The 22,399-nt window shown below is 39.9% G+C and overlaps 1 protein-coding gene across 2 annotated transcripts; it reads left to right on the top strand.

Annotated features, from left to right (window-relative positions):
* The first annotated feature begins 5,370 nt into the window (after window positions 1-5,370).
* On the top strand, window positions 5,371-22,225 carry daxx (death-domain associated protein). 2 transcript variants are annotated; one of them, XM_086178239.1, is made up of 11 exons: window positions 5,371-5,685; window positions 6,701-6,948; window positions 9,687-10,127; window positions 10,289-10,420; window positions 10,519-10,635; window positions 15,762-15,993; window positions 16,240-16,385; window positions 17,379-17,553; window positions 18,458-19,001; window positions 19,225-19,354; window positions 19,778-22,225. In XM_086178239.1, the coding sequence occupies exons 2-11, from the start codon at window positions 6,712-6,714 to the stop codon at window positions 19,835-19,837; spliced, it is 2,214 nt and encodes a 737-aa protein (XP_086034365.1). In that variant the 5' UTR covers window positions 5,371-5,685; window positions 6,701-6,711; the 3' UTR covers window positions 19,838-22,225. The 2 variants fall into 2 exon arrangements, with proteins under 2 accessions (XP_086034365.1, XP_086034364.1); XM_086178238.1 differs by having other exon boundaries at window positions 6,698-6,948; window positions 19,778-22,224.
* Window positions 22,226-22,399: the final 174 nt, after the last annotated feature.

Here is a 22,399-nt window from a genome sequence, read left to right as displayed (position 1 = left end):
GTGACGTGCATGGTGTTGCACCCACGTTTTTTTTTTTCTTTGTGACTAAAACAGGGATGATCCTGGGGAAATTCCACGAATGCGTGGATCAGCATCTTTCTTGAAAAAAAAAAATGCAGCTTATGTGGATTTCTCTCTCTCGCTCTCTCTTTCTCTCTCTATATATACAGGTATATATATACCTGTGTATATGGTTAGTTTGACTAAATTATAGCCTGTTGTACAATTCTACCCTGGAGGATATAGATGTTGCTACAATAAATTATTAATATATCTGCAATGGCATGTTCTGTATTGATGGGCAGTTTATCTAAAATAGAGTAGATGTCACAGAGGATTTAAATATTATTACAACTGTTTCTTTTAATATGTTGTGCTTTTATAAAGCAAAAAGAATAGTGCACACTTCACATGATCCATGCTGCACAACAACTCACCCATTGACACAATGAAACCTTTCAAGTTAGACCAAGACCCAACCCAAACTCCAGCAGTTATACAACGGAATTTGCCCACAATCTGTTAGAACGAAAGAAGCCTCAGAAGACGGGAGCAATGTCTTCAAGGAGAGAATCGAACTCCAATTGTGACAATAAGACAATGTCCTCTGAAACGAAAGTGCAAACCTTCAGTTATGAAAAATTAATTCATTCATTATCTGTACTGCTTACCCTGCAGTCAGGGTGGGGAAGTGGAGCTTATCCCAGCTGTCACTGGGCAACGGGCGGGGTTCATCCTGGACCGGTAGCCTCTCAATTACGTATTGGTAACTTCCACCAAACATATGTGAAGATGTCAAAAAGCAGCATTTATTTTGATTAAAATAACCTTCCGATCTAATATACCCTAAAATATGAATAAATGTGTTTAACTCTTGAAACGGGATATTGGTAAATTGTAAAGTAAACTTATTTATTCATTATCTTTACCAGTTATTCTGCAGTCAAAGGGTCTGTCATTGGGTGAGAAGCAGGATCCACCCTGTTTCAATCAGAGGGCTACACATAGAGACATACAATCGTTTGCTCCCTCATTCACATGCTTGGGCAATTTAGGGTTTCCAAGTAACCTTTTGCATGTTGGACCGAAGGAAGGAAACCAGAGTAACAAGAGGAAATCCACGCATACGTGGGGGGAAACATGTAAACTCCACACAGAAACGCTCCCCTGTTGCTCACTGTGCCACCGTTCTGAAAATCATTACTTTAAATTTGAAACTGGATGACACAGACTGAAAATTACATGAAAATTACTTTTAACCATCCCTGCCAATTAGTTCAGCAAAATAGAAAGAAAACTACAAATTAAAAAGGTTCAACAAAGTTGTAAACAATTTTTACAAATATATTCAGGGAACCTTAGCCAATAACCCCAAAATATGAGGAAATAAGTTTTTAACCCTTTCAAGTGTGATGTGGCTATAAATGTATTGTCATTTCTTTTATTTTTCACTTTCTTTCTTTATACATGACTTCTGACCCTGATATTATCAGATTCTAGCATTTGAGATATGATTAAATCACCATTCACCTTGCAGTTATAAATGTTATGACCTCTGCCGAACCTTGTGTAGTTCCCAGTTTTGCCATCAAAATATCTTTGAACCATGTATTCCACTAAACTTCTAAAGATATATTGTCCTATGTAGACAAGACAACAGTAGTAAATATTCTCAGTTCCACTTGTTCGATTCCAACGAGGGGACATTTCTGTGTGGAGTTTTGCATGTTCTCCCCGTGTTTGCATGGGTTTATTCTGGGTCCTCCGGTTTACCTCCAAGAGTCCAAAAACATGCAGTAGGTTAATTGTAGGAAAATTTGGGAAAAAAAATGCCCCCAATGAGTGAGTACATTTTTGTTTGTCTGTATATGTGGCCCTGTGATTGACTGGCAACCAGTCCAGGGTCTATAAATAATTTTAATAATAGTGACGTCTAGACCTACTCTACATTTAAAGATTCATAAGACTACGGTGTTGGAATTTGGCACTATAGAAATTATACCTGACCTGACTTAAGAGCCATTACAGAAACACCCAAGAGGCTTCTTCAGTTCTGACAGATTGTGGGGAGTTCCCAATGTGTAAGTGCTAAAGACAGGGATGGCCACTGAGCTGAGTAGAACGGGGTTTGTTACTCTAATGTGTGTGTTGTTGGTAAACAAGAATTGTGAGTAGACTAATTGATTTCAAAAATTGTGGTTGGCACAAATTCCATGTGTCACATGTACACCCAATTTTACCCAGCCTGGAAGCAGGTGACCGTTCCCCCCGAGCCAGGCCCAGGGGTGGGGCTCGATGGCGAGCACCTGGGCCTGCACCTATGGGGCTCGGCAAGGCACAGCCCAAAGGAATGACATGGGCAGACCACCCATAGGAAGGGCTTATGGGGTTATTTGCAGCGTGAGCTGAGTGGTGGCCAGAGCAGGGGACCTTGGAAGGCCTACCCCCGACTACAGAAGCTGGCTTTTGGAACAAGGAATGTCACCTCTGGTGGTAACAGCACTTCATTTTACCTATCCTTCTTGGGGTCCCTGAAGGGGCTGCTTGAAAGCGCTCTAAGTGCTCCTAGTGCCAAGTTTGAACTCCCACCTCTGGCAGAACTACAACCACGTCCGAAGGGAAGCAGGAGACATTGAGTCAGTGCCTGTTAGGGCAGCAACCCTTGAACCCCAGGGGTAAGGAATGTGATTAAACTGAATGAGCCTTTTTAGCCTGTGGGGCTCTGGAGGCAGCTGACAGGTCCTGGCAGGCCAAGCGACATGGTCGGTGGTCACCGAGGAAAAAAGTTGAGTGAGAGAGGAGTTTGGTGAGATCATGGAGAGCAACTTCTGGCGGGCTTCAAGGAGATTCTGTTCCACCATCTGGCAGCTCGGGGGGGGGGAAGCAGTGCTCCGTCAACACTGTTTATAATAGGAGCGGGGCACTGCTGACTTCAACTCAAGACATTGTAGATCGGTGGAAGGAATACTTCTTAAACCTCCTCAATCCCGTCGAAACACCTTCCGTTGAGGAAGCAGAGCCGGGGGACTCTGGAGCGGACACACCTACTTCTGGGGCTGAAGTTGTTGAAGCAGTCAAAAACTTCTTCAATAGCAGAGCCCCGGGGGTGGATGAGATCCGCCTTGGGTTCCTTGAGGGTATGGATGCTGTAGGTCTGTCCTGGCTGACACGCTTCTCCAGCATTGCATGGACATCAGGGACAGTGCCAGTGGACTGGCAGACTGGGGTGATGATCCCCCTTTCAAAGAGGGGGATCGGAGAGTGCGCTCCAACTAGGGGGGATCACACTCCTCAGCCTCCCTGGTAAGGTTTTTTTCAGCAGTGCAGGAGAGAAGGATCCACTGGGTCGCTGAAGCCCGTATCCAGGAGGAGCATAGTGATTTTTGTCCTGGTTGTGAAACAGTGGACCAGTTTTATACCCTCAGAAGGGTCCTCAAGGGGGCATTCAAAGTGCCTAACCAGTCTACGTGTGTTTTGTGGATATGGAGGGGGCATTCGACCATGTCCCACGGGCAATTCTGTGTTGGGTGCTCTGGGAATAATACCCTATTATACAGGGTGTTCGGTCCCTGTATGACCGTTGTCGGAGCTCGATACACATTGCTAGTTGTGAGTCTGACTTTCCCCAGCGATAGCTGGACTCCGCCAGGGCTGCACTTTGTTACCAATTCTGTTCATAACTTTTATGGACAGAATTTCTAGGTGCAGCCACAGCATCGAGGGGATCTGATTTGGTGGTCACAGAAATGAGTCTCTCCTTTTTCCAGATGATGTGGTTCTTTTGGCTTCATCAGGCCAAGATCTCCAGCTTTCACTGGAGCCGAATTCCCAGCCAAATTTGAAGCGGCCGGGATCAGGATTAGCACCTCCAAATCCGAGACTATTGTGTTCAACCGGAAACAGGTGGAGTGCCCACTCCCAGTCGGGGAAGAGGTCCTGCCCCAAGTCGAGGACCTCAAGTATCTTTTTCACAAGTGAGGGAAGGATGGAGCAAGAGATCAACAGGCAGATCGGTGCAGCGTCTGCAATGGTGTGCACCAGTCTGTCGTGGTGAAGAAGGAGCTGAGCCAGAAGGTGAAGCTCTCAATTTACTGGTCGATTTACGCTCCTACCTATGGTCACAAGCTGTGGGTAGTGACCAAAAGAACGAGATTGCAGGTACAAGTGGCCAAAATGAGTTTTCTCGGCAGTAAAGCCAGACTCTCCCTCAGAGAGAGGATGAGAAGTTCGGCTATCCAGGAGGAGCTCAGAGTGGAGTTGCCGCTCCTCCGCATAGAGAGGAGTCAGATGAGGTGGCTCAAAATCTGGTTAGGATGCCTCCTGGACGCCGGAGGTATTCCGGGCATTTCCATCTGGGAGGAGGCCACGAGGAAGACCAAGGACATGCTGGAGAGACTATGTGTCCCAGCTGGCCTCGCAACACCATGGGATCCCACTAGAAGAGCTGGACCAAGTTGCCAGAGAAAGTGTAGTCTGGGCCTCTCTGCTTTAGCTGCTGCCCCCACGACCCAACCCCAAATAAGCAGGAGAAGATGGATGGATGGATGAATGGATGGAACACCATTAGATGGAGGACTAGAAGAATTATACATTACATAATACGGTTGCAAAAACATCAGTTGATAATTCTCATTCAGGCGCACACTGAAAACTTTGACCCAAAAAATGGGGCAAATCGGATTTGATTCTTCTTTGGCTTTCTGGACGTCAACCAAAGGGACTTACTTTGTAGAGGAGTGGGTTTTTACAAAGGATTTACCTGTGGAAATTGGCACCGCTTAATTTACAACACCTCACAAATGGTATTTCTGTTGGAGGACAGAATCAGACCCAATTACAGGAGTGTCCAAAGCTGGTGTTTTTATCAGGTGGTGGGAGAAGTCTGGTCCGCTTCATTCATTCATTCAGTCCCAAGGGGAACATGAGGAGGAGAATTAGTTCCTAGTCCCACAGCTCATTTGCGTGACATCTGTGAACAAAGACGAATTATTTTTATTCAGAAGAAAATCCATTTATCCACTCGTGAAATAAAATGTTCAGCATTTAATATTCATAAAACATTAAAACCTACCTCTGCTTAGACACATTTTTTTTCTGTACCCATCAGTGTGACTGGTTTTGCAGGAATGGATACTTTTTCATTGTCTCTATTTTGTATAATACCATGACATTATCACATAATTCTTAATACAATATTGAGTAAAACCTCTCCACTTCTCAGCGATGCACCCTAACAGGTCTTTTTACTCCGTGAATTGAAACAAAAAGGCGTGTTCTTACTCCTAACCAGAAGATGGTAGTAATGCGCCCCGATACTTGTTTAACCACCGTTAAAGAAGTACATCCTCCAAACACAGACGTTGATACTAATCTCACCGAGCGCTTTAACCAGTTCCCGATCGTGTATCTGTATTAGCGGTGTCTCAATAGAATTTGTATTTGAGGAAAAGTGATATTTTCTAGAGCGGCATAGTACCCGTATTGAGTCAGTAATGAAATTAAAAATAATGCTTTTCTACCCGTTTTTATTTTCCTATTAGGCAGAGTAACAATGCTTAAATGTTAGCCATGGCTAATGCTAGCTAACTTGAGCAAAAATTTAAAATTCATCGCCGCCTTGTTCTTCTGCGGGATTTTACGGCCATCTTTTGTCTTTACGTCAATTAGCTTGTAACCAAGAGGTCGGTAAGTGTCACCATGGAAAAGTATATTTGTCAATGCTTCTTTTTCCTTCTTCCTGATTGTATTGTCATATAGCTACTATTTCTACTATATCTACTATTTCACCGCCTTGTGTGAAATCACCATTACATACATACTTGGAAATTTGTGTTACGGGTACAATACAATGGTCTTTTACATGGGTCTCGTGTAATCATGAGATAAGTCAACAATTCAGCATTTCCGTAATTACCAAAATATTAGTTACAGACAGCGATAATGGAAAAAGTTGTATTTGGACGGTGTTCGTTACGTTACGTTCTGATAATAGTAGTGTAATATATGATCAAGAGGAATTTTTATTACTTGAGAATCACACTATTTCTTTGTAACACATTACAATGCTGAATCCAAAGAAATCAAATACAACTGAATATTGCATATGATAAAAACAACGATTAGTATTTTATTATTATTATTATTATTATTATATATTAATAGTATTTTATACAGTATTTTATTGCTGTAGGTGAAGCCCAGTTATTACAGTTATTGCTGTAACTCAAGTCTCAATTCCTAGCCCTTATCTGTTTCTCAGTATGTCTTTTTTTTTGCTTTTAAGTATTAAAAGAGCACAAATATGTATAAATTAAAAGTTTGAAGTTATCTTGGATTACATCTTTATAGGTATAACTTGGGAAAATATCCTCATCAGTCAGTGAATTTTAAACTACTGATACATGGCTTTTGTGACACCGGGAATTTCAGTGATATCCAAATCTTATGAATATTTCTCCCTTGTAGACCTGAACTGAATTTATACTTTATTTTTAAAGGTTAGCTTGAATATTGGACACTCTTTTTTGACTTTCTCACATAACATAAATGTAACATGAATGAATGGCAGGTCAGTTAAAAAAAAAACTAAAAAATACATGCATTCTATTCCTTGCCTTAGGTTTGTTGAAAATGCTTGTGAATCATGTTTTTTTTCTATGTTCGTAATCAAAAGTTTCATGTTTGTGTTTTCTGAAAGGAGCAACGACACAAATGGCGGTGGCCCCTGCCTCAATGGCTGATAAGATCATAATCCTTGATAGTGCTGAAGACGAGAGTCCTCAATTACCTTGCACTGCTTCCACCTCATCTTCCAAGCATAAAGCCAACACTGATCTGCAACTCAAAGCTCAACAGCCCATTTCAACCCACATTACCCAGCCACCTATTGCAACAGCGAATAAACAGGCCAATGCTCTGCTGGCGAAGAATCAGGAGTTATTTGCAGAGGTGAGTTTATGGCACCTGCACTAAATGTTCTTCTGCAGTTTTTATTTTTTTAACACATCCTATTAGTGCTGGGAGTATGATTTAATATGCATTCAAAGGTTTGTTTGTTTTTAAGATTGGGCCTCTTTCACAGTATTTATTTTACTGTTATAAGCAGTTTTATACACTAATTTTTCTGCATAAATATCCCTGAATAGGTTTATCTAAGTGTTGTCCTGTCAGTACTAAATTAATGTTTTATATATATATATATATATGAAAGAGAGAGAGAGAGAGAGAGAGAGAGAGAGAGAGAGAGAGAGAGAGAGAGAGAGAGAGAGAACAGGGAAGAGGTGGGGGAAAAGAAATCTATAGAAGTGGATATATGCTCTGGGAGAGGAATGAAGGTTAGTTACAGCAAGGCAGGCTATATGTCTGTGAATGAGAAGAACCCAAGTGGAAAAGGTGAGGCTACAGGAAGTCGAGATTAAGAAGTTGGAGGATTTCAGGTACTTGGGGTCAACAGTCCAGAGCAACGGAGAGAGTGGAAAAGAGGTTAAGAGACAGGTTCAAGCAGGTTGGAATGGGTGGAGAAAAGTGTCGGGATACTAAGCGATAGAAGACTATCAGCCAGAATGAAAGGAAAGGCGTACAAGACAGTGGCGAGACCAGCAATGCTGTATGTCCGAGAAACAGTTACAGTGACAAAAAGACAGGAGGCAGAGCTAGACCTCACAGAGATGAAGATGCTAAGGAGAGTAACCAGGATGGATAGGATCAGGAATGGGTCTATCAGCGGAAAAACATGTTATATGTTTTGGCGAGAGGGTCAGAGAGGCCAGACTGAGATGGTTCGATCATGTACAGAGGAGGGATAGTGATTATATTGGTAGACGAACGCTGGAATTGGAGCTGCCAGGCACAAGGCCTCGGGGAAGACAAAGAGAAGATTTATGGATGTAGTGAGAGAGGATATGAAGGTAGTTGGTGGGAGAGAGGAGGATACTGAGAATAGGGTTAGATGGAGAAGTTTGATTCCCTGTGGCGACCCCTGAAGGGCAAAGCTGAAAGAAGAGGAGGAAGATATGAGATATATATACATAAATTATCATGTAGTAAGTAATTGGGGACCAGAATACTTTAATAACATTAAAGTGGTTTTTTTTAATGTGACAGTGAAAAGGATGTAAACCAAATGATATTACTAACAATGTTTAAAAAAAAAAAAAAAAAATATATATATATATATATATATATATATATATATATATATATATATATATATATATATATATATAATATAAATGACATTTAATTCTTAAAGTCAAACTTGGATTTCTAGTCTCCTCTACCACACTACATATAATTTTGTATTCATAACCCTGCAATATGAAAATAATCGAGGCACATTGTGAAGTCATTGTAGATTTTTTTGTTTTTTACATGCCTTTAGTTACGTTTTGCTTATTGTAAGTGCTGTTGATCTGTTGTTGGTGTCAAATTGAGTGATCATTTTGGTTTCTACACTTGAATATGGGTTTTTGACGATCCCTGAGATTCTCAGAAACCATGGTCTGTACATCTGAATGCTAATTTGAATAATTTAGGAGCAAAAACAAGGGAAAATAGCAGGGGGGCCTCAAAAATATATTATTTACTTGTAATAGCAGTATTTTCCAACAAAACAAGGATTAAAAAATAACATCTCTTTAAAAGAAACTATTGTTCTCAGCAGCACAGTATTACTTGTGCCTAAAAAACTCCATTGCAGACCAAATATTATATGTCTCCACTGTACTTCATCCATTTGAGCTTGCCTAACATCATTGAATGAGTGGAGCTCTTAATGTTCATTTTACTGTTGAAATGATAATTCGACATGCTGTTGGCTGTGGGATAATCTGTCTGCGGTTTTGGGGCTGATACATTTTCCCCTTGTATTCTTGTAATGTATGTCAGCTTTTGTATATTGGAAGTAGCCCTTCTTTGATTTGGTTTGAAGTTTTAACCATTGAACCAGAAACATTCAGTACCTGCTTTTTGAGGTCTCATTTAACTAAAATGAGTTTTCCAGTGTCCATAATTTTCTACCATTTCACTTTAACTGTAGTGTACAGTGGGGGTTCTTATAACACTGAGAAAAAAAATTCTCCAAATACTTGGCCTGGTGGGGGTTCGATTTAGACCTGATATGCTGCAGAGCTTGCAGTACACCAATGAAACTCTGCATAAACAGAGACACACTTTTGGAATAATTTTCACAAATTATTTGACAAACCTTGCCAGCACCCAGATGTAGTTTCAACATTTGATAAATGTCTACACCTTGTCCAAAATATCTTAACATGTCGCATAGGGACATAGTACTATACTGTCCAAAATATAGCTGCTTGTGGCCAGGAATAATTGTCTGTTAACCTCCAAGTAAATTTTAGACTTCAGCCTTACCCCAAGGTTAAAGTGGTTTTGAAAACCAATATATCACTATTATGCAAAAGCTGCATTTCAGCACTCCTTTACCTTTTATTTTGTCTCTCTGCACCCTTCTTCTGGGATTTGTAATTTTTTGTAATGATTGGAGCAGCCATTAACAATCATCCACTATTAAGTGCTGTATGGAAACAGAATTTTATCTGATTAAGTCACATCACAACATGCTGATCTCATTGGTGCCGCTTGACTCACCTGTTTTTTCTTATTTCCTCGAGTTTCATCACATTCCATTTTCTCTTATCCTTTCATTTTCGTATTCCCTCTAGTTTGTGACGCACTGCTCAGCTCTCACCAAGGACTGCCCTGAAGTTATGACCTTTCTCCAAGTCAAGCATGCCAAGGCTTGCCCAGACTTTCTCTCATCTGTGGAGTTCAGGAACAGCTTGGGCCGATGTATAGCTCATGCTCAGGCTAACCGCTCCAAGACTTTTGTCTACATTAATGAACTGTGCACTGTACTCAAGCAGCATGCAGCCAAGAGGAGGCAGACTCTCGTCAAACTGGATCGTGAGCAATCTACCTCATCATCACATTCTCTTGAGTCTACCTCTGCAATGCTCAAAAGTAGTAGCAAGGAAAAAGTATCTGAGAATACGGGGGAAAAGGGGTCCCAACCAGCGCTAGAAATTGAGCAACCTTCCACCTCAGGCCTGTCAGAGGGCAACAGTAAAGAGGAGAAAAAGGCAAACAGGGCATCCAGGAAACAGGTAAAAAAAAAAAGAAGTGTACTTTTAATAACAACTCAAATCTTTCTTTATTAAAAAGTGTCTGGGTTTAGAGAATGCTTTTTAGTATTTTCCTTTCCGCTCAAAAAAAGAACAAAACCAATAATACAATGTCATTGCCTGTGCTCCTGACTTTTTTTCAGATAGCGTACCTGGAAAATCTACTTAAGTCCTACAATGAGGAGATATGTCGACTGCAGCAGACAGAGCTGAATTTAGAAGAGATGGAAGCAGAGGACTCAGTATATATCCAGGAACACAAGCTCAAGCGCAAGGTCATATATTATTGTTGGACCCTGTGGTCCAGTAGTTGTGAGAAGGCGTTAATGTTAAATCAGGTCGTGGTTTATAAGATCCATCTGTCTTCCTACAGATGATGAAGATTTATGAGAAGCTGTGTGAATTAAAGGATTGCAGCACTTTAACGGGGAGAGTCATTGAGCAGAGGATCTCATTCGGTGGAACCCGTTATCCTGAGATAAACAGGAAGGTAAGTTTGTTGTGGGCTTAAATTTCCCAAAATACAACATTTGTTGAAGACTTAGTACTTAGCTGGTAGTTTGTATTCATGCTCCAGGGTTTTAATCAGCTTCTAGAATATCATATAATCTTCTACAATAGAAAACCATGTGTTGTAATTGCTTGTTATATTTTTGTGTCATTTCAATACAATAGTTTATTGTTACATTTGTCAGGGTAGATTTCACTTTATTGGATTTTTCAGCTTGAGACATTATGGTCTGCCACTGTATATCCATTTTGATAGCACCTGTGGAAAAAAATACCATATGATTTGACACAATAAATTCACATGAAGCACATGTGACCACAGGATAGCTTTATAATTGTAGACATCTGTGCACTTGTCTTGCTATAAATCTATGGAAACTACCAAGTCCAGGAGGGCCACTCATGCCGGGTAACGTGATTTTACATGAGGCTTAATTCACGGAGGAGTTGGTAAGAGCTGCAATATTGCATCGGGACCATGCTGTCACAAACCCAATAATGATGATAGATAGGAAGGTGGGTGTGCACAGGGATGTGTGCATAGAGATGAAGCTGTGATATTGTTTTGGCTACAAGGCTGTGAAGGAGGTTGAACTGTAACGATATATGTGATATAACATGGGAGCATCATGTAAAATGGGAGACTTGAGGTGTCCTACAAGTTACCATGTTAAAATATTGTAAATGATGTGAGTGGAGTTTTTCACAAGGTTCAGGTAATAGAACACCAGATGGGTAAACTTGGACATGACATGGCATTACAATTGCATAGTTGCAATCACTGTGAAAGTAGTAGAATACAGAATATTTTTGTTTTTGTACCTATAAAAAAAGAGATAATAATAACAGGAATAACAGCCATTTAAGAAAATACAGCAAAACACGGCAAAAATAATGGGTGAAGGTGTGTAAACTTGTAAAGGCACGTAAAGTCACCTGTAAGAAGATCCTAATATACTCTGTCCCAGTTTTAAGCCATCTCAGTTCAGAGTCCAAATCAGGAGAGATATGAAAATACCAGGTAAGTGGACAGAGAGTTGATTCAGCTCACCAGATCTCTTAAATGTTGCGATGGCCTTTGTACAAAGGAGTGTCATTTTGACTTAGTGCTGGGAAAATTAATCCATTTGCAAACAAAGAGAGAAAATGATCTTATACTTTATATTTTTCTTCAACAATATCTAACCGTTCCTCTATTGTTGGGGGGTCAGGACGCAGGCAGTTTCTGTTGATGGGTTTCTTGCCAGCTGATATCAAAACCCCAAATAGATACTAATTAAAATGTTCTGTAAGAAAGTTGGTCTCTCAGAGAATTTGTATCCTCTCCTCCTCTATTCAAGGGTCATAGAGAGTCTAATGAGACACTTCCATGCAAACTCACCATGTCTGCAAATTAGTGCATTTCCACTGAAAGTCACAATAATTACCATTGCTCTGCTGAGATTTCAAAATTAACTTCATTCTTCTAGTTGTCTTTAATACAGACTGTGGAATGTTTGTTTTCATCGTGTTGCCCTTGAACAGTCTAGATATATTACCTTTGGTTCATTCAGATGTATAAGCATGTAAAATTTCTTTTCGCACTGGGTCATTTGGGTCCACTGTGAGATTTTTGGTAATGTAGTGACCTGCATCTGAAAATCTCATTTCTTTTCTAGAAAGTATTTTCTTTGCAGAGTTTGGAAACTTTTTATGTGTCCCCTAAACATTATTGAATTGAATATTGTTATGCAACGTAACACTGCGCCAACAACATAACATGAGTATAACATCAAAGTCTCTGTTAACATCCTCTCTGCCCCCCTAAATACATAATAAAAAAAATACATGTGGAAAAATAAATAAAGAACAAGAACCAGGAATTCCACATTTCCTTCTCTATTATCTAAATAGATAGATCACGTTTAATTTTTTATTATTAAACACTCCATGAATTTTATTTTTCAACAGCTAAAATAAAGTTTGAACCGTCTCTTCTCCCTCATCCCCTTCTATTACCAACCACCGCCCTAACGTTCTTATACTCTTGTCGCTATGGTTTAAACATGACTTCAAAATAAGTTAAAGATACACCACCAAAATGAATATAAAGTGCCTAAAAATTTAAGTCACCATAACACTAAATCAGTGGGAGCCCTCAGCTTGTTTCTCTGCAATGAGATGGTCCCATCTGGGGTTCATGGCAACAGCTCCATCTGCATATGACGACACAAAAGGACCATTTCAGTTTTCCTGATATATAACCAGCGACTTTAACAGTTCTGCGGTTGTGGTGCTGGTTGGCAACAATAGCGCACATCTGGAGGTCTTGTACCATTCAGAAGAAAACCCATCTGGCCCTGGTGATTTATTGGTTTTCAATCTTGAGATTGCGTTGTTCAGCTTTTCCTTTGTTATTTTTCTGTTTTGATCTTCTGACAAAGTGGGTAGATTAAGGGGTGTTAAGAATGGTTTCATCCATTGGTCATCCTCTCATGGTGGCTGAGTATATAGTTGTTAATGGTAATTCTGAAAAGCCAATTGTATTTCCTGTTGTTCATATAAGTGGGTTTTTGAGCATGGGTCCCTAATTTTGTAAATTGTACTATCTGCTTGTTGTTTTTGTATTTCCCTTGCCAGAAGCATTGAAAAGTTTGAGCAAGATTCATAGTACTTTTGCTTTGTATAGATAGTAGACTGTATGGGGATGGGAATAGTGTGTATGATCACATCTTGACGAGTAGAAGTCTCTACAGAGATCTATTATCCCCAGTTATGACATAAGGATCGTAACCTTCTTGTGTACGGCAGTTTGGTTTGGTTCTTTTGAGGCATCTAATTTTGGATCGAGGCTGATGTTCCAGTCCTCCCCACATACAAATATACCTGTTGCCTCTGTGATCAGGTAGATTTTTCTGTACAGCGAAATATCACTGCCAGGGAGTGCATAGACATTTAGTAGGGTTATTTGGACACCTTCTATTTTGTCTGAGACTAAGAAGTAACTTCCTTCCTTGTCCTTTATCTCTGAGTTATTTAGAAATAAAACTACGCATCCTAGTTTGTAAGAATAATAAAACATGATATAAACCAGCTCGGATCTATCTGCATCTCTTACTCAGTAAGGTGGTCGCTCATCTCTCACTCTTGGTTGGGATTCCGTTTGAACTTCTGGAGCTTTTCTTTGTAATGCGTCTGGGAGGCCTTTTTACCCCTACGATATTCCTTCAACCATGTGCGGGATGCCGGTCCGATGGCGCCCATTTACTAGCCATGTTGATTGGAGCTCTGTCTCTCGTTGATCCGGGCTGATTGGGGCAGGTATGATGGTAAAGGGAACCCCACTGGAGGACATGTCCTCTGTTGCCTCTGCTGCGCTTTGGGACAGGCGGGCGCCGTCGTTGTAGAAGACCCATAATCGTGCTGGATCAGGAGTCTGGAACTTGATTTTCCTTTTCTTCAGTATTGTCTTTGCTTCTGAGTATGCAGATGGGTAGTCGTACTCTACATAGAAGTGGGAATTGTTGTAGAACACTTCTCTTTTCTGCCTGGCCTTACGGATTGCCTCTTCCTTCTCTCTGTAGTTCACAAACCTGGCAATGATGAAATGGGTCATCGCTCATGAGTCCATATGTTTAGGCGCCGTAGCCCTGTATGCTCTTTCAATTTCAAGCTCCAACTCCAGTGGAAAATCCAGTGACTCTTAGTACGTTCTCCAGAAAGATGGAGATGTTGCCACCCTCTATGTCCTTGGGTATACTGTAGATTCGGATATTATTTCTGTTAGCCTGTCCTTCTTGTTCTATCAGTTTAGCATTCATGCTAGCCTGGCACTGTGATAGCCGATTCATGAGCGTCGTCATTGCCTTCATCACCATTTCTGCTTTATCCATTCGGGCCTCAGCATCCTCTAGTCTGCCATTTGTCCGGTGTAGCTCTTGCTTTATCTCGGAAAGTTGGTGTTTGCTGTCTTTTTGAAGCCTAGCAGTTTGCCCAATATGCTACGTAGGCTAGCCTCATCTTCAACATCCTTGTTAATGTCACATGTCAGAGCACCACTTCGGCTGGCAACACTTTGCGGCGTCCGTTCCTGTTGTAACCATACTTTTTTTACTTCATGCATTGACCCCGTTCTTCATCTTGTATAAATAAACCCTCTTAAAAATTATCTGTGTAGTTATCAGGGTTAATTTGGAAGACGTCAGGGACAAGGCTCAAGTGGCCATTTCTACCACGAGCTGGAAGCCCCCTGCAAAACCAAAAAGTTTTTGTCACATTCCAAAACTTTTTGTTTATTTATATGGCTCAAATTCACAAGGTCAATGTGGGCAGCCTTCTGTCTTGACCTGTTGGGGTAGAAAGCTAGAGAGGACAGAGGGATAGGGTGATAGAAAGCAAGAGTATGATAGACAGCGGTGCTTCGAGGGTTGCGAGGCACAGGCACAAATGATCTCTAATAAGCTAATAACAACAGCAGCACTAATGGCTACACGATTCTGACAACAGGATACAATAATGGCTTTATTATTCATGAAATAATAGTGGTGTGTGTGAGGCCAGTACACTTCACAGTGGATCAAGAAATGCCCCCTGGGAGCGTGTGAAATAAGAGAGCCTGGGACTCAGGAAAATACACTACTTAACTGTCATTCATTTATGAAGGGGAATACGTGCACACAGGATAGGAAAAGAATGGTGGAATGAGAGAAGTGCATCATGGGATCAGTCAGCAGAGTGAGCCTATAGAAGCATAACTGGGGGCTAGCCTAGCAATAACTCTATGCTTTGTCAAAAAGAAAGGTTTGAAGCCGATTCACACGAAAGACAAGGTGCCTGTCCCCCAGGTTGAGATTGGATTATTTCTCATTGGATTCATTATTATCTTTTGGTTGGTCTTTGATTGCCTATGTCTTGTAAGAGAAGCTCTCAGCGGACTCTTACTAGTGTTTTTGCTAAATACCAAAAATAATCGTCCAACTTAACATATAAATATATTTTCTATAAATACCACAATGTTGAATGTAAACGTAAAACATTTTAGTAGTTTAAGCATAATTTGCATATTATTAAGAGTTGTAATTTAATGCCCAGCTCATGAGTCCACTGCTTGTTTTCCTTAATTTCCAGATCGAGCGCTTCATAAACAGCCCCGAAGCCCGTAAAAACCCTCCAGATTACCCTGACATCCTCCATTTGGTGCAACTCACTACCAAGCGACACAACCTTGGCCTGAACAAAAAGCAGATTACCCAGATCGCCGAGGAGGCCTTCAGGGAGACGGGGAGCATGCTGCAGGAAAGACGTCACCTGGACTTGGTTTACAACTTTGGCTCACATCTCACAGACCCCTATGTGCCTTGTAAGAAGTCAGGCAGAAAATATTGTTCTTTTTCCTGCTATATTTTCCCGAGTATAGCCTCTAGTATCATTTTATCACTGATCAATTAATTTACATTAAGATGATTGCCATTTGGTAATCTTATACCATACAGGCCAAGTGTGAGTACACAACTCCTGTAAAGGCATTTGATTATTGTTTCTTTTTCTCCATTCTTTTTCCCCTCTTTGTTCTTTGCCTTTCTTTTGTGTCCATCAACCTGTAAAGCCAGGGACCCGGCACTGTCGGACACCACACTACTTCGGAAGTTGCGGTCAAACAGAGAAACGGCCATGTCTCGTCTGGAGGAAGTCATCAGGAAATTTGCCGTCAAACAAGAAAACAAAGAAGATAAAGAAAGGTCCAAACGACAGGTAAAAGATAGAAATAAGATGTTGCGGGTTTCGCTGATTAAAAAATTCCCAAGTTGCATTTTAGAATTTAAGCCCATAAAGTCCCTTTATCTTTAGTCATGGTGTGGACTCAAAAGTCCAAAGTTAATCAAAAATAGAACATAAAGGACATTTTCTTTCAAAGATGCACCTAAAGACAAAACTTTTTAAATGGGCCAATTTATGTTTGCTCAGCTAATTTTGCAGTGCTTTTTGATTTTTATTGTTTTAATAAATGGAGGTGCCATATGTATAAAGTGAACTATATGTATAAGTTAAATATAGTTAGCATAGATGAAATGAAGGAAGGTGTGCTGGTGGTTTGTTGAAAAAGTAGAACATTTTTAGAGAGAAGGGCAGAAGAGAAAAGTATTGCCCAAAGCATGGCCCAAACAAATATTGTAACTTTGTTTGGTTCTGTTAATTAATTGCAACACTGTAATCTACAGTTGTGTTTTTTTTGTATTATTCTATTGAAAAAAATTGCAACATTTCTGAAACAGTAAGAGATTACTTCATAGATAGGTTATTGCTATAGACCTCTGATAGCAGAAGAGGAAAACACATAGAAGCAGTGGGTATAAATATACAAAATGCAAGATACACTGCAAAGCATAGTGGGACGGGGTAAAGTATCAGTATATGGCTCGATAACATGTCTGTCATACTTTAGGAATTAAAAATGAGGTACAATTGAGGTACTACTTCTGTACTGTTTCACAGCAGTAAGAGTTGGAGACCTGTTTTGCAACTAAGTCTGACTGTCTATTCCTAATGTACTCAAAGAGGTTATACTTTCAGGACAAACACAATGCCTCAATTGCAATATAACAAACCTCTGCATTAGGCATTTTTCTGTACAGTTGAGCTTTTTCAGAATTACCTGGATCTTGAATACTATCAATGACTTATGTGTTTATCTATAGTATGCTATCAAACAAATCCCAGTACCACTGCATCTCATTCTATTTTCAGATCCAAAAGTCAGCAAATGAACAAAAAACAAAAGAAACCAATGGAGTGGTAGAAGTAGAGGTGGAGGAGGAGGAGGAGGAGGAAGAGGAGGAGGATGACGAAGACGAGGATGATGAATCTTCGGACCCCGACATAGAGAATGAGATCAAGGCCAGCATTCAGCAGTCTGGGCCAGGCAAGAGCTTAATTACATATTTTCCAAAATACTGTGTTGCTTTGTCTCCTAGATATTTGTATCCTGATGGTTTTGATTGTGAAAACATTTTGACCCGAGTCGTTGAGAAGTGTTCAACAGACAGCAATATAATGCTATACTGCAATATAAAACTTCAGAAAATAACAGGAGTTGGTGATTGGTTGGTAGATATGTTTGTATCTTAATAATGTTTAAATCTTGGCCAAAAATATACCAATTTAAACGGTTAAAGAATCAATGGCTAATTTGACATGTTGCTAATATTTTTTTACCTAAAAGAACAACAAAAAATTGATTATTGTGTGAGACCTGACAAAAAGAAGAAGCTCACAAGGGATAAACCTGATAAAACTATTGTAATTTTAAAAAAAAAGTGAACATGTGAAATAATGACCTTGGACCATACAGCATTTGTCCATTTAAATAGCATGAAAACTGAAATATTACTTGGAGTGTAATTTGAGTGTACGTATCAGTTTGTCTCATTCTGTATCAAAATGAAAAATCGTCTTTGACAATGGAAAAGTGCTGCATTCAGCAGTGTTTTCCAAGCTCTCCCATTTGGAGTTAACACTCCAAAGAGGGAACTTTTTTAATAACTGCTGCAGCCTGTAGTATCTTCTAAAATCAGTTCAAGAACCATTACCTGGAAAACAGCAAAGTTTGGGTAAATGTTATTCCAAAGCTTATTTGTATAGGTTTTTTTTCTTAAATTATTTAAATTTTTTTCTTCAGGTATCTTTTTGATGTGTTTCAACTGCTTGCCTTAGCTAATGTACCTACCACTTCTCAAATATACACAGTTGCACTGTGATTCAAGCCCATCCAGAAGTTAAAACAGTTCCTCCTTCGTGATGATTTGCATTTTTCGTCTTCATTTCAGAGAATGAAGACGACAGTAATGAGGCGGAACAAATGGGCTACGACTCAGAAGAGCAAAGGCAGGAGGAGAGAGAAGTGTTATCAGAAAGGGTCTCTCCAAGTGAAGAAAATGTAAAGGCTGAGGACGACAAACCCGGAGACAGCACGCTCAGTCCATTTTATGATACCGACAAGTCCCATGTCTGTCCGCTGTCTCAGAGCCCTTCACCTGTAGACAGCCCCAGCCAATCAGAGACAGTGCAGCCTGACCAAGTGCTGGTGTCTGATGACCCCGTAGCTTCCATGGACTCTGTCAGTTCCTTCAGTCACAATCCACTCGTCCACATGAGCACCGGAAACTCCAGTGGGGAGCCCACAGGAGTCTTACAAGCAACAACCAATGACGCATCCACGGAAGTAATCACAGGCGAAGAAGGGCTCACACAGCTCACCAATGGCGATATGTCTCCGCTGAACCCCAGAATAACAAGAGACAACAAGAGGAAGAGGCAGGAATCTTCATCAGAGAGCCCCCAGAAAACAAAATATATTCGTATGGATTTAAGGTGAGGCTTCATGTCTTCTTCTTCGCCTTCGTCTTCTTAATGTAATGATATTTTCAATTCGATAAAGATAGCATCAGTCAGTGTTATTTGAATTATTAAAGTTGCTTCTCTCTTTTTAATTTAAAAAATGACTTCTTGAATTTTTTAAGCTCTTTCCCCCTACACCACCACCTGTCACACTGACCTGTTTCTCATCCTTTAATTCCTCCTATTCTTCCCCCAGGGAAATAGACATCCCTCCAGATATGGGAGCCATCAGCTGCAATTTCCCACAGCGATCGACTCGCGCTGACACGCCTGACTGTGAAGTGGTCAGTAGCTCACAGTCCACGCCCCCACCCAAGATCAACAAGGTGAGGCGGCTCATTTCAGCCTGTGCAATTCCTGGATCACGACATAACATGTTTATGCAGTACTGTGGCAGTCTGGTTTTGCTTCCTAATTTACAGGCCAAAATAACTTGTGTCACTTAAGCATTCCTCAGCGTAATTGCTTTTTACTCAGACCAAACTAATACTGAGAATGTCCCTGTTGCATGAAAATTAAGGAATCAAAGTCTGGCCTGATTCGGCTCTGTGCAAGAATGTTCACTGCATTAAAACACATTGGCAGCCATCAAAGGAATTGAAGAAATTTGAAACACAATTCCACTTCCAAACTGGAAAATTTGGAGCCTCCCACTGTCGTGCCCCCCCCCCCCAATTTTGAATACAAGAATTGTGATTTTCATCTCATCTCTTTTTAATTTTTTTTTTTTTCCTTTCTTTTCACTCCAGGTGCACGTTTCCACCCAGTGTGATCCACAGGAAATCATCGTCCTGTCAGACTCTGAATGATCTTGACTGCTTTTTCTTTCCTTACGAGGAATCTTTTAACATCTCCCCTGAATTCACAGGACTGTTGGCGTGGCACTTTTTTTTAGGTCCACACTTGCGTAGTGGCTTGAAAGATATGCCACAAGCCTGATAAAAGGTTGTTTTTTTTTATCTCTTATTTATTTTTTTTCTCAAAATTCCAGTTCTGTGAAAGTTTTAATAGAATAGAAAACCTTCTCAAGTGAAATTATGACTTCAAATATAACTGAAAGGTTTTCAGATGAGGAAAGATATGTGTTTCTAACTTGTTTACATTGAACCAAACAGAAGAAAATAAATTTTTGTAAAAAAAAAATCATTTCGGGTGAGATAATGTCCGCAGTTTTTCCTCAGTGACAAACAATAGCTGATGTCAACTGCCTCTTGCATTTCATTTTGGGGGGTGTAGTAGGACATCATCCAATTGTTTTATTCAAACAATTTTTTGGGAAATAGATTGACTACTGCAGTGTTCCTTGCTTTTCAGACCAACAAATACAACACTGCCACCGAATCAGGAGAAGCTCTCCGATGTTTTGTTAGTTTCTCTTTCCTGTAGCAATTATAAACTAAAAGCTTTTCCTCTTAAGTTTCTGAACTAGTGCCTGAAACTTGAACTGTGGCGAGAATGTTTTTTTTTTTTCTTTTTCCTCCAGACACTTGCCTGTCTGTTTTCACTATCATATTTTTTACAAGATATTTTTTCACGTATAAGATGAGTAGCACTGCCTGCACAGGGCTGTTCTTCTGCTGATTGTGTATGGGCAGCTTTCACATTCAACAAAACCAGTTTCTTTAATATCCTGTGGTTGAAAATATAACAAAACCAAGATACTTTAGATAATAATAATTTGTCCTTTAATAATCCTTGTGAGGAAATTCAATCTCTCCAATGAACCCATCATAGATTAACCATGAACAGTAGCTGCCATCGAGCAGTGCTAGGGGAGCAGTCAGTGGTTCATTATCTTGCTTAACAACACTTCAACACACTAGAAGGAGCCGGGAATTGAACTGGGAACCAGACGGTGCATTTAATACACCCTAAATCTCTCATTACAGTAATTCAACAATATATACTCAAATACTATCATTCTGGTTTGGGTAATATTGAATTAGTCAAGTGTTACACAGCTGGACGCCTCTGCTTTTACTTGAGTAACTTTCTTGGTTAAAGTCTTTCTCCCTTCGCCTATCCAGCACCCATCAGATAAAGATTTGCATTTGATCAAGAGTGAAGGGCAGATAATCCTACTTCTTTTGTTAATGGTGAATGATTGGTTTATTTTCAGCCTTGTTCATGCAGCAGTTAAAATCCCTCAACATGTAAATACACTTGAGATCATTTCAGCTTTCTGAAATTTCTTGTCAAAATAGAAAAAAACCCTATCATTAGTTCTAGTTTTTTATCTCAAGGTGAACCTTGCCTCCAAAGATTTCTTTGAGTAGCTTCAGAATAGTTCCTTGGGGATGTAGCCATCATACACTGAGAACCGTCCGGGCCTGTCTGTGAAGGAGATGTTCAAGTTTAAAAATTCCCTTAATCCATCTTTCATTTGAAACAACTTCCCAAATTAGTCAACTGTGACCTAAAAGCTAACTGCAGGAGATCAGAATGTCATTTTCGATCAAATAAATTGTACATTTTGATATAGTTTGCATTTAATTTGTTTGTTTTTATTTTATGTTCTTGAGCCTAACATGTCATCATTCCATTTTAAGGGTTTTATACTGCAAATTCTATCGTTTGATTGTTTTTTTGTGATAAGAAAAACTTTTGTAATCTTGACTTATTCAGTGTTTTGCAATACAGAAACCTAATTGGTTGAAAATGGCTTTCTTTTGTTTACCTTAAGGTGATGATTTGAGGCCCTGCAGCAAAATGTCAATGTATGAAGGTACATGTCAGTCCTAGGAGTCAGGTTTTTTTGGGGTTTGGTAACATACGTCAGTTGGAACAGTGTAGAGATAAGTGCAGTGCTCTTTATGCAAAGCCATTTATTTTTTATCCATGTAGAGCAAAATGGGGTTTTGTCTAGCTGGAATTAGGTGGGATATCCCTGAAAAGCCAATTGTGCAAACAAAAGCAGAGACTGTTCTGGGAAGAAAACAGTTGACTCTTTGAAGAGATTGGATTTTCATAAGCCATGTGTGTCAGATGTATTAGACAGGCAAGTTGTCTTAGTTACTTTGAAGTAATTATGAAGTAAGATGTTGTCTCCTCCCTTCAGTACTGCAAAGCATATTAATGGTACAAAAAAGCCTGTATTTTATTTGTCTGATCTCAAAAAAAAGCCTTCACACTTAACACACTCTAAGACTGAATCAATTAACAAGGGGCATCTGACTTAGACTAATGGGTTTTTTTATGTTTGGTCAAATTTTTCATATAAACACAAAACCCTTTTGCGAAATGTATGCTTACAAAAAAAAAAAAAAACGTAGGTATTATGAAATGAGATTATATGGTTTTAAGACCTGTGGACTTCAGTCACATGACCTGAACTACAAGTCAGACCTGCATCACAAATTTGGTTACTTCAG

The sequence above is a fragment of the Fistularia commersonii genome, chromosome 30 (genome assembly GCF_037954325.1).
Source record: "Fistularia commersonii isolate RoL2024-O1a breed Wild chromosome 30, RoL_Fcom_v1.0, whole genome shotgun sequence".
NCBI lineage: Eukaryota > Metazoa > Chordata > Actinopteri > Syngnathiformes > Fistulariidae > Fistularia > Fistularia commersonii.
The sequence above is the reverse complement of the archived record's forward strand: the minus strand, read 5'-3'. Positions and strand labels throughout refer to the sequence as shown.